The 15,402-nt window shown below is 46.2% G+C and overlaps 1 protein-coding gene across 1 annotated transcript in view; it reads left to right on the forward strand.

The window, feature by feature from the left end:
* Positions 1 to 15,402, forward strand: part of GPAM (glycerol-3-phosphate acyltransferase, mitochondrial) — a 98,585-nt gene that overhangs the window by 16,192 nt on the left and 66,991 nt on the right. The window contains 2 exon segments of the mRNA XM_040322139.1: positions 432 to 505; positions 14,067 to 14,180. Coding sequence (XP_040178073.1) covers positions 432 to 505; positions 14,067 to 14,180 — 188 coding nt within the window.

Consider the following 15,402-nt stretch of genomic DNA (forward strand, 5'->3'; position numbering starts at 1 on the left):
GGTGTTGACCACCCATGCTACGAAAATAATTTTACTGTTAGGGGTTCCCACAACCTGGGAAATTTTATTAAGGGGTCATGGCACTAGAAGGTTGAGAACCACTGATCTATACATTTTGTTATATATTACGTGCCAAATACTACTGCTATCTGATGCTGTAATGATAGCACTGCCCCCCCCCCCCCGTGCATCTGCCCCCCCCCCCGTGCGTCTGGGGGCCCTATAGCAATGGCATGGCTTGCTATGAGTGTAGTTGCTTCTTGCTGATAATGTTGCTGGAGACAGGGACAAAAAACCCCCTTTCCACATATCTGGGCTGCTAAATCTTCTCTAATCTATGTATGTCAACTGTACGTTTAGCTGAAGTTCCACGTAAAGCGCTTATCACTTAAAATAATAATAAAATGCTCATTGGTTTTGTTTTGTTGCAGGATAAATTCTACAATCCCAGCATCCCCTCCTTAGGTCTGCGGAATGTCATCTACATTAATGAGACGCACACCAGGTGAGCGCTTTTCTTGCTTTTAGCGGAAGCCTGAAAACATAAAAAGAGAACTTTATTCCAAAGACCCGAAAACACTTTCTATTCCTTTTTGTCAAATCCTGAACTACCTTTTATTAGGATCTGAATTCATTATCATGCTGGTAGGAGGAGAGCGCAGAGTGACGGATGAGTTCATTGCGCTGCTTTTTCTCCTTTCCAGGCACAGTTTGGGGGAGAGACCAGACCTGTAAGTGTTGTTGAACTGCAGCAGATAGGTCTCCTGCCCTGCCAAGCAAGGCCACACTATGTGGCAGAGCTGTGTAAATCTCTGGGCTGGATGAACAGAATTACAAATCATTTGGCAGGTAAAACCGCCCCCTTTGTGTATTGAGCTGTTTGCCTGGAGTGCAGATTTACTTTAATGATTTGAAACCTGCATGGAGGCGGACAGTCTGCTCATTACATTACTGGCTATGGCTATGCTTTTACTGCTACTTTTTGCGCTGCAGATCTGTGAGATGGCTGACTCATTAAAATCAATGCACTCCCTGCGTGGCTGATACTTTAAAGCAATTTTTTTTTTAATGAAGGTTGTGCTATGATGTTTAAACAGTTGGATTCCTTACCCTGTCCCCTTCCTGCTGCTTCACTTCACTGCAGGCCTGCCCTGTCCCCTTCCTGGTGCAGAGCATCCCTGCAGTGAAGCTCTGCAGTGGGAAGTGGACAGGGCGTCCCTGCAGTGAAGCTCTGCAGTGGGAAGTGGACAGGGCGTCCCTGCAGTGGGAAGTGGACAGGGCGTCCCTGCAGTGGGAAGTGGACAGGGCGTCCCTGCAGTGGGAAGTGGACAGGGCGTCCCTGCAGTGGGAAGTGGACAGGGCGTCCCTGCAGTGGGAAGTGGACAGGGCGTCCCTGCAGTGGGAAGTGGACAGGGCGTCCCTGCAGTGGAGCTCTGCAGCGGGAAGTGGACAGGGCGTCCCTGCGGGGAAGCTGTGCAGCGGGAAGTGGACAGGGCGTCCCTGCGGGGAAGCTGTGCAGCGGGAAGAGGACAGGGCGACCCTGCGGGGAAGCTGTGCAGCGGGAAGAGGACAGGGCGTCCCTGCGGGGAAGCTGTGCAGCGGGAAGAGGACAGGGCGTCCCTGCGGGGAAGCTGTGCAGCGGGAAGAGGACAGGGCGTCCCTGCGGGGAAGCTGTGCAGCGGGAAGAGGACAGGGCGTCCCTGCAGGGGAAGCTGTGCAGCGGGAAGAGGACAGGGCGTCCCTGCAGGGGAAGCTGTGCAGCGGGAAGAGGACAGGGCGTCCCTGCAGGGGAAGCTGTGCAGCGGGAAGAGGACAGGGCGTCCCTGCGGGGAAGCTGTGCAGCGGGAAGAGGACAGGGCGTCCCTGCGGGGAAGCTGTGCAGCGGGAAGAGGACAGGGCGTCCCTGCGGGGAAGCTGTGCAGGGGAAGAGGACAGGGCGTCCCTGCGGGGAAGCTGTGCAGGGGGAAGAGGACAGGGCGTCCCTGCGGGGAAGCTGTGCAGGGGGAAGAGGACAGGGCGTCCCTGCGGGGAAGCTGTGCAGGGGGAAGAGGACAGGGCGTCCCTGCGGGGAAGCTGTGCAGGGGGAAGAGGACAGGGCGTCCCTGCGGGGAAGCTGTGCAGGGGGAAGAGGACAGGGCGTCCCTGCGGGGAAGCTGTGCAGCGGGAAGAGGACAGGGCGTCCCTGCGGGGAAGCTGTGCAGCGGGAAGAGGACAGGGCGTCCCTGCGGGGAAGCTGTGCAGGGGGAAGAGGACAGGGCGTCCCTGCGGGGAAGCTGTGCAGGGGGAAGAGGACAGGGCGTCCCTGCGGGGAAGCTGTGCAGCGGGAAGAGGACAGGGCGTCCCTGCGGGGAAGCTGTGCAGCGGGAAGAGGACCGCCTGCAGTAAAGATTTCTACAGAATCCTGCAGTTTGTGGGACATCCTTCATTACAGTAACGTGATGTAATAAAAGCTAATTATTTAATACAATAACAAAAAAGGATGAGGAATCTGGTACAAATGTGAAAGTTTAATTTAAAATGACTTTGAGATAAATAACTGGAAGCCGTGCTAAATAAAAATCTACTATACTTGGCTTATAAGTGATCCTGTGCTGCCTTCTATATAATGGAGATCCCTCAGCTGTCTGATGTATTTCTGGATACACGGAGGACTACTTGTCTTACACGGCCTCCTCTTGTATCATCGAGCCAACGTTTCCCCGTCACTTGATTCTGAGATTGTCATTGAACATGTCACACTAGGAAGGGGACAAAGGATCATGTGAGCGTCTCGTCTGTCATTTTTAATCTTTCATGAATGCTCCAAATAGTGTGAATGATGTGCAGTCATAGTTCTGGGCTCTTGCTTGCTGGGGCCCCTGTTATCAGCTTCAGCTCTTATACCCTTATGCCCCCTATATAATTAGGGCTGTGGAAATTTAAAGATTAATTCCTTGATTAATCGTAATTTTTTTTGATCGGTACTAGTGATGCAACGGATCGTAAATGATCCGTGATCCGAACGGGTCACCATATTCGGATCGGCACACCACGTGATCCGCAGAGCTCCACTGCTGCCTCGGCCATAGGAAAGGCCGCAGCTTCAGCCTAACTCCCGGAGCGGCAGCCATCTTGGTACACCGGCGGCGGCCTTCCTATACAGTGGGGAGATGTCTGTGGATTACAGGGGAGATGTCTGTGGATATTACAGTGGGGGAGATGTCTGTGGATATTACAGTGGGGGGAGATGTCTGTGGATATTACAGTGGGGGAGATGTCTGTGGATATTACAGTGGGGGGGATGTCTGTGGATATTACAGTGGGGGAGATGTCTGTGGATATTACAGTGGGGGAGATGTCTGTGGATTACAGGGGAGATGTCTGTGGATATTACAGTGGGGGAGATGTCTGTGGATATTACAGTGGGGGAGATGTCTGTGGATATTACAGTGGGGGAGATGTCTGTGGATATTACAGTGGGGGAGATGTCTGTGGATATTACAGTGGGGGAGATGTCTGTGGATATTACAGTGGGGGAGATGTCTGTGGATATTACAGTGGGGGAGATGTCTGTGGATATTACAGTGGGGGAGATGTCTGTGGATATTACAGTGGGGGAGATGTCTGTGGATATTACAGTGGGGGAGATGTCTGTGGATATTACAGTGGGGGAGATGTCTGTGGATATTACAGTGGGGGGAGATGTCTGTGGATATTACAGTGGGGGAGATGTCTGTGGATATTACAGGGGGGAGATGTCTGTGGATATTACAGTGGGGGAGATGTCTGTGGATATTACAGTGGGGGAGATGTCTGTGGATATTACAGTGGGGGAGATGTCTGTGGATATTACAGTGGGGGAGATGTCTGTGATATTACAGTGGGGGAGATGTCTGTGGATATTACAGTGGGGAGATGTCTGTGGATATTACAGGGGGAGATGTCTGTGGATATTACAGTGGGGGGAGATGTCTGTGCATAGCCATGTGCATAGCCATGGGAGCCAATGGCATCGCTGCTGTGTCTCAGCCAATCAGGAGGAGAGTCCCGGATGGCCGAGGGACTTGTGGACATCGCTGGAGATTGATGGGGCTCAGGTAAGTATTAGAGGGTGCTGGGGAGGCTTGCTACACACAGGTGTTTTATCTTAATGCATCAAATGCATTAAGATACAAAACCTTCAGCCTTCACAACTTCTTTAGGAGAGTGTTTGTTTTTTCAACTTTTGCGCTTATTCCTAATGAGACACTGAAAAAAATAAAAAGGATTTAAATAATATTAAAGGTTAGAAAAATAGAAATAAAAAAAATCAGCAAGTAAATAAAAAGGGGAGAAGGGGTTCATTACGGCTGATTAGGGTAAACGAAGGGTTAGTAGGGGGTTGTATAGTGATAGTTTTACCTGTTTACATATTATGCAAATAAAGGAAGCTCGTCTCTTTTGATCTGCAGGTGAATGAAATGGTGTAGATACAAAAGCAACAATGTTACTTTGTATCTTTTTACCTCTGGTCTAAACAATGTTTATAAACACTGTGTAAGATGCCTTTTTTTTTTCAACAACAGCAGTTTCTACAACTGTTGTATTTACACTGCAGTTCCAATTTTCAATAAGTGTGAGGTAGGAGGGGCAGAAGGACAGGGAGGTTTATTTTTGTCCGTGTGCAATACATCGTGGTCATTGATACTTTCTGTTAACAAAAAAAAAATATGTGTACATTAAAGCCCAGTTAAAGTTACAGAAATAGATATTCAGTGACTAACTGCTTTTATAGACCTCACACATTGACTAAATATATATCGCCAGAATCTGACCACACTGCCCAGTGCATTCTTTAATCTAAGCAATCTTGTCAGGCACGCCCCCTCCCCTTCCTCTGCACGGAAAGTCTATATATACATAGGCCCGGATTAACATACATCGGCGCATACTTATGCCGCCGTAGTGTATCTAATATACGCTACGTCGACGCAGCGCACAGAGGCAAGCACTGGATTCACCAAGCACTTGCTCCCACTCGCTCTTAAAGATACGCTGGGTTTCCTTGGCGTAAGCCAGCGTAGGAAGTGGGCGTGAGCCATGCTAATGAGGCGTGACCCCATGCAAATGATGGGGCAAGCACCATAGAAGTACTTAAAGCGGAGTTCCACCTAAAAATGGAACTTCCGCTTAACCCACTGCTCGCCCCCTTACATGCCACATTTGGCATGTTTTTTTTGGGGGGGGGGAGTGGGGGCTTCAGGAGAAGGGGACTTCCTGTCCCACTTCCTCCTTCCGTCGAATGGCTGGAAAGGCGATTAGCTTAATCGCCTTTTCACAGCCCCTCCCTGTAGGCGAGCGCCTGTCCAATCGGACGGCGCCGCAGTGGGTGCCCGGCCGTGAAGCCGAAAGCTGTCACTGCCGGGTGCCCACACTGAGAATGAAGACGCCGGCCGGCGAGGGGGGGCGAGGAGCGGAGGTAAGTGTCTGTTTATTAAAAGCCAGCAGCTACACTTTTTGTAGCTGCTGACTTTTAATAAACTTAAAAAATGGGTGGAAAACCCCTTTAAAATGAATGGCGCATGCGCCGTCCTGTGGCCGCATCCCAGTGCGTCGGAACTACTCCCTAAGATACGCTGGATCACTGCCTATGACTTGAAAGTAACCTACGCCTAGTCATATTCATGTACAACGTAAACAACGTAAAATACGACGGCTGTGTTCCCTGGTCCATACCTTTGCATGGGTTGCGCCTCCTATATGAGGAATAACTTTACGCCGGACGTACGACTTATGCAAACCGCGTATATTATGCACTGGGCGCAACTACAATCGTGAATCGCCGTATCTCCCTCATTTGCATATGTGCATAGTAAATCAATGGGAGCGGCAAATGCGCCCAGCGTAAATATATGCGCCCACGATACGCCGGCGTAGGAAATTTACGTCGGTCGGATGAAGCCTATTTTCGGGCGTATCTCAGTTTATGGGCACGGCGCATAGATACGATGGCGCATACTTACGCGGCGTATCTCGAGATACGTCGGCGTAAGTGCTTTGTGAATCCGGGCCAACGACAGTAGATTTCAAGTTTCAGGAAAGACGAGAGATGGAATTTCCCGGAACAACTTCATGAATAATAAAGTTGCCAAAATTGATATTCAGGAAAAATGCCAAGAAAGCAATTTGGCCCTTTCTAAGGACATCCCAGTCCCCCCACCCCCTCCACCCAGCACTACCACCATAGTAAATATTAATAGGTCTTTCAATTGTGTGATGGGGATGGGGGGGGGGGGGGGCGGGAGCCAAGGCCTTTGTGTGCTGCCTAACTGCAAAGAAAAATCAGGTCTCTTTCCCAGGGTGTTCTGTGTGGCGGAGCTGTGTAAATTTCAGGACTGGATGATCCAAAATACAAATCATTTGGAAGCAAAACGGCTCAAGTATAAGCGTCTTATTTTTCTATTAGCTGTAAGGATTTTGGCTTTAAGTGTTTGTTTGTAAAACAATATGCGTGTGTTTGTTTCTTTTTATGTGTGTCTGTATGGATTCTGGATAAAATGAGGATCACGATTCTCGCGGCGTAAAAACTTTCACATTGTACAAAAACATTGGGCTAACTTTACTGTGTTTTTTTATTGAAGTGTATTTGTTCCCTAATAATTGCGTGTGATAGACCACTGCGCAAATACGGTGTGACATAAGATATTGCAACGACCGCTACTTTATTCTCTATAGTCCCTGTTAAAAAAAAAAAAAAAAAAAAAATGTGTGTATGTGTGTTATATTATATATTTATATATATATATATATATATATATATATATATATATATATATATATATATATATATATATATATATATAATGTTTGGGGGTTCTTGGTAATTTTCAAGCAAAAATTACAGATTTTAACCTGTAAGCAACAAGTGTCAGAAAAAGGTTTAGTCTTTAAAGGGGTTGTAAAGGTAAAAAATGTTTTCCCTAAATAGCTTCCTTTACCTTAGTGCAGTCCTCCTTCACTTACCTCATCCTTCCATTTTGCTTTTAAATGTCCTTATTTCTTCTGAGAAGTCCTCACTTCCTGTTCTTCTGTCTGTAATTACACACCGTAAAGCGAGGCTTCTTCCCTGGTGTGGAGAAAGCCTCTTGAGGGGGCGAGCAGGAGTGTCAGGACACCCACTAACACACAGCTCCTTTCTCTGCAAAGTAGAGAGTGTCCTGACTTGCCTGCTCGCCCCTCAATAGGCTTTCTCCACACCAGGGAGAAAGCCTTGCATTACTGCATGTAGTTACAGACAGAAGAACAGGAAGTGAGGATTTCTCAGAAGAAATAAGGACATTTAAAAGCAAAATGGAAGGAGGAGGTAAGTGAAGGAGGACTGCACTAAGGGAAAGGAAGCTATTTAGGGGCAAAAAAAAATCCTTTACAACCCCTTTAAGTGGTTAAACTTCCCTCATTTAGACCCCTTTCACAATGAGGCAGTGCCTGACCTCACAAATGTGCTTTTAAAAAAAGAATGGTGAAACATTCCCATAGACACACTCCTAAACCTTGTGGACAGCCTTCTCAGAGGAGTTGAAGCTGTTATAGCTGCAAAGGATGCCATTAAAGTTCATGTGCGTGTAAAGGCAGGTGTCACAATACTTTTGGTAATCTAGCGTGTGTGTGTATATTTATTTATATATAAAATTAATGCCTTGAAAAAGTATTCACACCCCTTGAAATTTTTCACATTTTGTCATGTTACAACTAAAAACATAAATGTATTTTATTGGGATTTTATGTGATGGACCAACACAAAGTGGCACATAATTGTGAAGTGGAAGGAAAAATGATAAATAGTTCATTTTTTTTTTTTTTTTTTTTTTTTTAAAGTGAAAAGTGTGGTGTGTATTTGTATTCAGCCCCCGGAGTCAATACTTTGTAGAATCCCCTTCCACTACAATTACAGCTGCAAATCTTTTTGGGGATGTCTCTACCAGCTTTGCACATCTAGAGAGGAACATTTTTGCCCATTCTTCTTTGCAAAATATCTCAAGCACTGTCAGATTGGATGGAGAGCGTCTGTGAACAGCAATTTTCAAGTCTTGTCACAGATTCTCTATTGGATTTAGGTCTGGACTTTGACTGGGCCATTCTAGCACATGAATATGCTTTGATCTAAACCATTCCATTGTAGCTCTGGTTGTATGTTTAGGGTCGTTGTCCTTCTGGAAGGTGAACCTCCGCCCCAGTCTCAAGTCTTTTTCAGACTCTAACATGTTTTCTTATAAGATTGCCTTGTATTTGACTCCATCAATCTTCCCATCAACTCTGACCAACTTCCCTGTCCCTGGCGAAGAAAAGCATCCCCACAACATGATGCTGCCACCACCATGTTTCACAGTGGGGATGGTGTGTTCAGGGTGATGTGCAGTGTTGGTTTTCTGCCACACATAGTGTTTTGCTTTTAGGCCAAAAAGTAAAATTTTGGTCTCATCTGACCAGAGCACCTTCTTCCACGTTTGCTGTGTCCCCCACATGTCTTTTGACAAACTGCAAACAGGACTTCTTATGACTTTCTTTCAACAATGGCTTTCTTCTTGCCACTCTTCCATAAAGGTCACATTTGTGGAGCACGACTAATAGTTGTCCTGTGGACAGATTCTCCCACCTGAGCTGTGGATCTCTGCAGCTCCCCAGAGTTACCATGGGCCTCTTGTCTGCTTCTCTGATTAATGCTCTCCTTGCCCGGCCGGTCAGTTTAGGTGGACGGCCATGTCTTGGTAGGTTTGCAGTTGTAACATACTTTTTCATATTTTTGGATGATGGATTGAACAGAGTTCTATGAGATGTTCAAAGCTTGGGATTTTTTTTCTAACCTAACCCTGCTTTAGGCCCCTTTCACACGGGGCGGATCAGTAATGATCTGCCCCGTGAACCTCCGCTTGCTCAGCGGGGATCGCTCTGTTGATCCCCGCTGAGCCGGTGGATGACAGGGCGGTCCCCGCACACTCCCCTATGGGGGGGATCGGATGAACACGGACCGTCTCTCCGTGTTCACCTGATCCGATCCGCCAGACGGATGGGAAAAGTAGGTTTTTCCTCCGTCACACTTTGGCAAATCGGAGCGGGTCGGATGTCAGCGGGCATGTTACCGCTGACATCCGCGGCTCCATAGAGGAGCACAGAGCGCCCGTTCAGGTCCGCAAAAAAAACCTGTCAGGTGGACATGAACGGCCCGGCCGCCCATCTGAAAGAGCCCTTGCACTTCTCCAGAACTTTATCCCTGACTAGGGTTGCCAACTCATCCCTTTAAAACAGAACACATATTAATTACACAGGTTCTGTGGCTGATTAAGGAGGTAATTAAACTCACTTGGTGCCTTATTTGCATTAAATTAGCCTCAGAACCTGTGTAATTAATATGTGTTCTGTTTTAAAGGGATGAGTTGGCAACCCTATCCCTGACCTGTCTGGTGTGTTCCTTGGCCTTCATGTTGCTGTTTGTTCATTAAAGTTCTCTAACAAACCTCAGAGTGTTTCACAGAACAGCTGTATCTATACTGAGATTAAATGACACACAGGTGGACTCTGTTTCCTAATTAGGTGACTTCTGAAGACAATTGGTTCCACTAGATTTTAGTTAGGGGTATCAGAGTAAAGGGGACTGAATACAAATGCACCCCACACTTTTCACATATTTATTTGTAAAAAATAAAAAGAAAACAATTATCATTCAAGCCTTCCACTTCGCAATTATGTGCCACTTTGTGTTGGTCTATTACAAAAAATACATTTACATTTATAAAAATATATAATATTTTTATTTTTTCAAAGTTGGAGAAAAGCTTTGAGGAATACTTTTGTGTGAAACAGAGAAGAACAGTTGCGTTAAGGCTGTATTAATTGTCAGTTGTGTGTTCTCCCCGCCCATATGCAGAGGTGTGTGTTTGTTGATATAAAGGTATAGCCTTCTATACCTCCTCATATAACCCTACACACAAGTCACTGCCTGGTACGGGTCCACAGACTGATGTTTGTTCAGACGGTGACGTTCTTTTCAAATATTGACATAAACTTTTAGAATGTCAGCGGGAGTCCATTAAGAATATATAAAAAAAAAAAAGAAAATACATCAGATATCTTTAACCACTTCAGCCCTGGAAGGATTTACATCCTAATGACCAGGCCGGGTGTTCCGTCCAAGGATCTGGTGGATCCCGACTCCATGGTTGGGATGACATGGTGCCTGGACCGACTTCTGACGTCGGCAGAGAGCGGACTTCAGCCTGCTCTGCCATAGAGTGAAAGGAGGGGGCTGATGGAATGACAAACTCAGCAACTTAAAGAGAGCCTTCATTCATCTTTCCATCTAATAAATCTTCTGCCCTTATTATTTTAAATTTGGATAGTAAAACATTTTTTTTCTGCCAGCAAATACCTTATACAACCCACTTCCTGTTTCTTGTCTGGTCATTGGCCTAGGCTTATGACATCATACACAGCTTTCTCTCTCATGAGAGTTTTCCAGGAAGGGAGGGGGGATGAGTCATAAGAAGGCCAATAAGAGCTGGAGGTGTGTGTCTCTGTAAATCCAGGAAGTGAACAGGCAGCAGCTTCAGCTGCCCACAGTTAAAATGGCTGCTGCCAGACTCAGTAGAGGGAGATTTTTGGCAAGTACAGAATCGCCGTATATATAAAATAATATGCAAAGTGGTTGGAGGGAAGCTTCAGAATGTCAAAGATGTTTTTATTACAAGTTATGTGAGCAGACTGCAGTTCCTCTTTAAATCTGACCTCCGGCCTTCTCTTGCGCAGTTGTACCGGCTCCTCCCCTGGACTTAAACGGCTTACTCTGATTTCACTGCACACTCTGAGCTTCTCACAGTGTGCATTAGAAGCTGCAGCAAGTCAAACAGGGCCCCCCTTTATTTCCTGGCTGGAGGACATGCCGCGTCATATAGCTCGCTCTTCCCCAGAAAGCTTCTCGCGAGCATTAGACTGCAGTAAGACAGAGCCTGCCTTTTTTCCTGATGGGGGGACGCCATCCTGACCCATTTAATTTATTGGATTTCAGTTCTTCAATCATGGAGGCTCTGTATCATTTGTGGGCACTACCTAGGGTGGTCTGTATGCCAAAACAGTCTGTCTAGGAATGCCTACTCCTCCAGAGTGCCCCGCCCCCCCCCCCCCCATCCATCAGGACATATTTAAAATTTGCATAACTCCTCCCAAGAGCCAGCCCACTGCTTGCATCAGGTCTGATGACTCTTGAGAGGGGTACTGAGGCAGGTGCTGTGATCATTTCATAAAGCTTGAAATTTCCTTATGGGGGTTGGGGTATTGACTGATGTCTTTGGGGAGGTTACCGTTTACTTCCTGTTCTGTAGACGCAACAAGAACGTTTTCTCTTTCCTGTTCTGGTGACCACAACATTTTGGATTTCCATCATTTGTAATCTTGGTGACAATGGTTACCTGTTCAAAAAGAGAGCATTAACCACTTCCTTACTGGGCACTTAAACCCCTTCCTGACCAGAGGACTTTTTGCGATTCGGCACTGCGTCGCTTTAACTGACAATTGCGCGGTCGTGCGACGTGGCTCCCAAATAAAATTAACATCCTTTTTTCCCCACAAATAGAGCTTTCTTTTGGTGGTATTTGATCACCTCTGCGGTTTTTATTTTTTGCGCTATAAACAAAAATAGAGCGACAATTTTGAAAAAAAATAAAATATTTTTACTTTGTTGCTATAATAAATAGCTCAATTTTTTTTTTTACGTTTTTTTTCTATCCTCAGTCTAGGCCGATACGTATTCTACATATTTTTAGTAAAAAAAAAAAATCGCAATAAGCGACTGGTTTGCGCAAAAGTTATAGCGCCTACAAAATAAGGGACAGAATTATTATTTTTTTTTTTTTTTTTTTTTTTTTTTTACTAGAAATGGCGGCGATCTGCGATTTTTATTGGGACTGCGACGTTATGGCGGACACATCGGACACTTTTGACACATTTTTGGCGCCATTCACATTTATACTGCAATCAGTGCTATAAATATGCACTAATTACTGTATAATTGCTTTTTTTTTACTAGAAATGGCGGCGATCTGCGATTTTTATTGGGACTGCGACGTTATGGCGGACACATCGGACACTTTTGACACATTTTTGGCGCCATTCACATTTATACTGCAATCAGTGCTATAAATATGCACTAATTACTGTATAAATGTGACTGGCAGGGAAGGGGTTAACACTAGGGGGTGAGGAAGGGGTTAAATGTATTCCCTATATAGTGTTCTAACTGTGGGGGAAGGGGGGTGACTGGGGGGGTGACCGATCTGTGTCTCTATGTACAAGAGACACAGATCCGTCTCCTCTCTCCCCTGACAGCACCGCTGTCTGCGAGAGCCGGGAATGAGAGATGATCTCATATGTAAACATATGAGATCATCTCTCATTGGCCGCACAGATCGCCTAGGAAATGGCCGCTCCGATTGGCCGTTCACGGCGATCTGTGACTGGCTGTTTCCAAGGGACACGGCCAGCACAGCAGTTCCCCGCTGCGCGCTCGGGAGCGCGCGCGGGGAACGCGAAAAGGGGAGGCCGTAAAAAGACGGCCTGTTAGAGATTGGGAGCCGCGCTGAGGCCGTACAAAGTCGTACGGCCGTCAGCAAGTGGTTAAAAACCTGGCAGAGGATGTAACGTCTAGACATGTGCATCGTATTTGTACTCTTTAGTATTTTCGTAACACTTTTTTTTTTTCCGTTTCCGTTTTTTCCTGTTTATTTTTCGTTGAATCGAGATTCGTATTTTCGTTATATTTTGTATTCTGCCGCGTTCGTATTTTTAAAATGATTTTATTCGTTCCTTTGTTTTTACGTTAGTTTAATTTTCGTTGTTTTGCAATTCGTATTTACATTATATTTTCCATCATGCCGCATTCGTATTTTCGTTGCTTTATGATCATTCGTATTTTCATGTCTAGTTTCCTTTGATTGTAAAAACGTACTTTTGTAGATTTTATTGCATTCGTAATTCTGTTAGAATACATTTTACGTTTATTCGACACACTACTCGTCGTAATTTTGTAATTCGTACTTTACTGTGATTGACTTGACTGTCTTAGTTAGCACACACACCCGGTCTAGAATGAAGTCTGACGTAGAAGAAAACTAAAATATGTCAGATATTACAAATACAAATCTAGAAATGAGATGCACTGCAGTCTAACACAGAAAAAGACACAAGGAGCCAGGAGGTAATGAGAAAGAAGCTCATTGGGGGAAGGAACAAACCTCTTCAGAGGAAAGGGACAGCGCTCAGTGGCTATTGGTCAACGTCCAGAAATATTTCAGTACTAACGAAAGTATTGTATTTTCGTTGTTTTCATTTCCGTTTTCCGAAGATTCGTAATTTATTTTTCGTTTTTTATTCTTTGTCTTTGTTTATTCTTTGTTCAGCATTTCGGTTGTTTTCTTTTCGGTCTTCGAATATTAGTAAGTTTGCATTTTCGTTCATTTTGTTTTTCGTAATAATTTTTTTTTTTTGGGTTCGGTATTTTCGTTGTTTCTATGTTTTCGTTTCTTTCTTCTTTGGTATCTTCGTTGTTTTCCATATTCGTTATTTTGAAAATATCGTTATTCGTTAATTGCGCTAAACCGTTCGTTCATTCGTATGTTAACGAATCAACTAAAATAACGAAAATTGACGGAAAATGTATTCGTAAACGAAAATAAATGGAAAAAGTCTAGTAATGTCCTACCCTTTCATCCAAAAACTACAAAAGTTTTGCCATTGGATACAATTTTAATTTAGAACTGATAACAGATGTTTTACATTTTATAGCTTGTTCTAATTTGTGCCGCACTATAAATGTTTCTTCATAGCCTTGGGGTACATATTGTTACTTTTGTCTTTATTTCACGTTGTGAATTTGGCACATGTGGTGTGTTTTTTTTTTTTTTTTTTTTTCATTGACCTAAATTTAGAAAGTTCTGTTTTAGTATCTGATGACCATTTGACCGAGGACATTTTTTAGTTTTGTAATAGTGCCGAGCCTCCACAGGTAATAGGTGATTGTCGCACCCGCCCCCTTCTCTGATTGGCTGTGTTCTCTTTTGCAGACACCGCGGCTGGCTGGCTCGTCGCCTCTGTTATGTGCTGTTTGTCCAGGAACGAGACGTCACCAAGGCCATGTTCTGTAGTAATATGGCGGAAACGGTGCTGAACCAGAGCAGGTGAGGTCACAGGGACCGGTGTGAGGGGGATGTCAAGTAAGACATTAACGATCAGCTCTTCTCAGAGCCAACATAAATATTTTGTAACAAGCAGTAGTGCACGTTTATCCCAATTTTTTACATTTTTCGTCTTTGTTTTGGGGTTACTGGAGAATGATTGGAATCTGTGTTTTTTGTTTTTTCTTTAGGACTTGCATTTGTAAAGTCTGAGATTGCCAGATCTAAGGCAGGGGTAATGAATTAACATTCAAGAAAGCCTGGTTGCTAAAATTTTCTTACAGCCATGGTCCAAAGTTCTATGCTATAACTCAGAAAGATTGTAGTCATTGTGTGGCTATCAAAAGTATATCGGGTTCCCCCATCAGCGCGCCCCCTTAGATCGGGTGTCCCCTTCCATCAGCGTGCCCCCTTTTAGATCGGGCTTCCCCCCATCGGCATGCCCTCTTAGGATCGGGTGCCCCCTTTAGATCGGGTGTCTCCCCATCAGCGTGCCCCCTTTAGATCGGGCGTCTCCCCGTCGGCGTGCCCCCTTTAGATCGGGCGTGCCCCCTTTAGATCGGGCGTCTCCCCGTCGGCGTGCCCCCTTTAGATCGGGCGTCTCCCTGTCGGCGTGCCCCCTTTAGATCGGGCGTTTCCCTGTCGGCGTGCCCCCTTTAGATCGGGCGTTTCCCTGTCGGCGTGCCCCCTTTAGATCGGGCGTCTCCTCGTCGGCGTGCCCCCTTTAGATCGGGCGTCTCCTCGTCGGCGTGCCCCCTTTAGATCGGGCGTCTCCTCGTCGGCGTGCCCCCTTTAGATCGGGCGTCTCCCCGTCGGCGTGCCCCCTTTAGATCGGGCGTCTCCCCGTCGGCGTGCCCCCTTTAGATCGGGCGTCTCCCCGTCGGCGTCCCCCCTTTAGATCGGGCGTCTCCCCGTCGGCGTGCCCCCTTTAGATCGGGCGTCTCCCCGTCGGCGTGCCCCCTTTAGATCGGGCGTCTCCCCGTCGGCGTGCCCCCTTTAGATCGGGCGTCTCCCCGTCGGCGTGCCCCCTTTAGATCGGGCGTCCCCCACCGTCGGCGTGCCCCCTTTAGATCGGGCGTCCCCCACCATCAGCGTGCCCTCTTTAGATCAGGCGTGCCCCCCACCCCGTCAGCGTGCCCCCTTTAGATCAGGCGTGCCCCCCACCCCATCAGCGTGCCCCCTTTAGATCGGACGTCCCCCGTCAGCGTGCCCTCTTAAGATTGGC

The sequence above is a fragment of the Rana temporaria genome, chromosome 8 (assembly GCF_905171775.1).
Source record: "Rana temporaria chromosome 8, aRanTem1.1, whole genome shotgun sequence".
Lineage (NCBI taxonomy): Eukaryota > Metazoa > Chordata > Amphibia > Anura > Ranidae > Rana > Rana temporaria.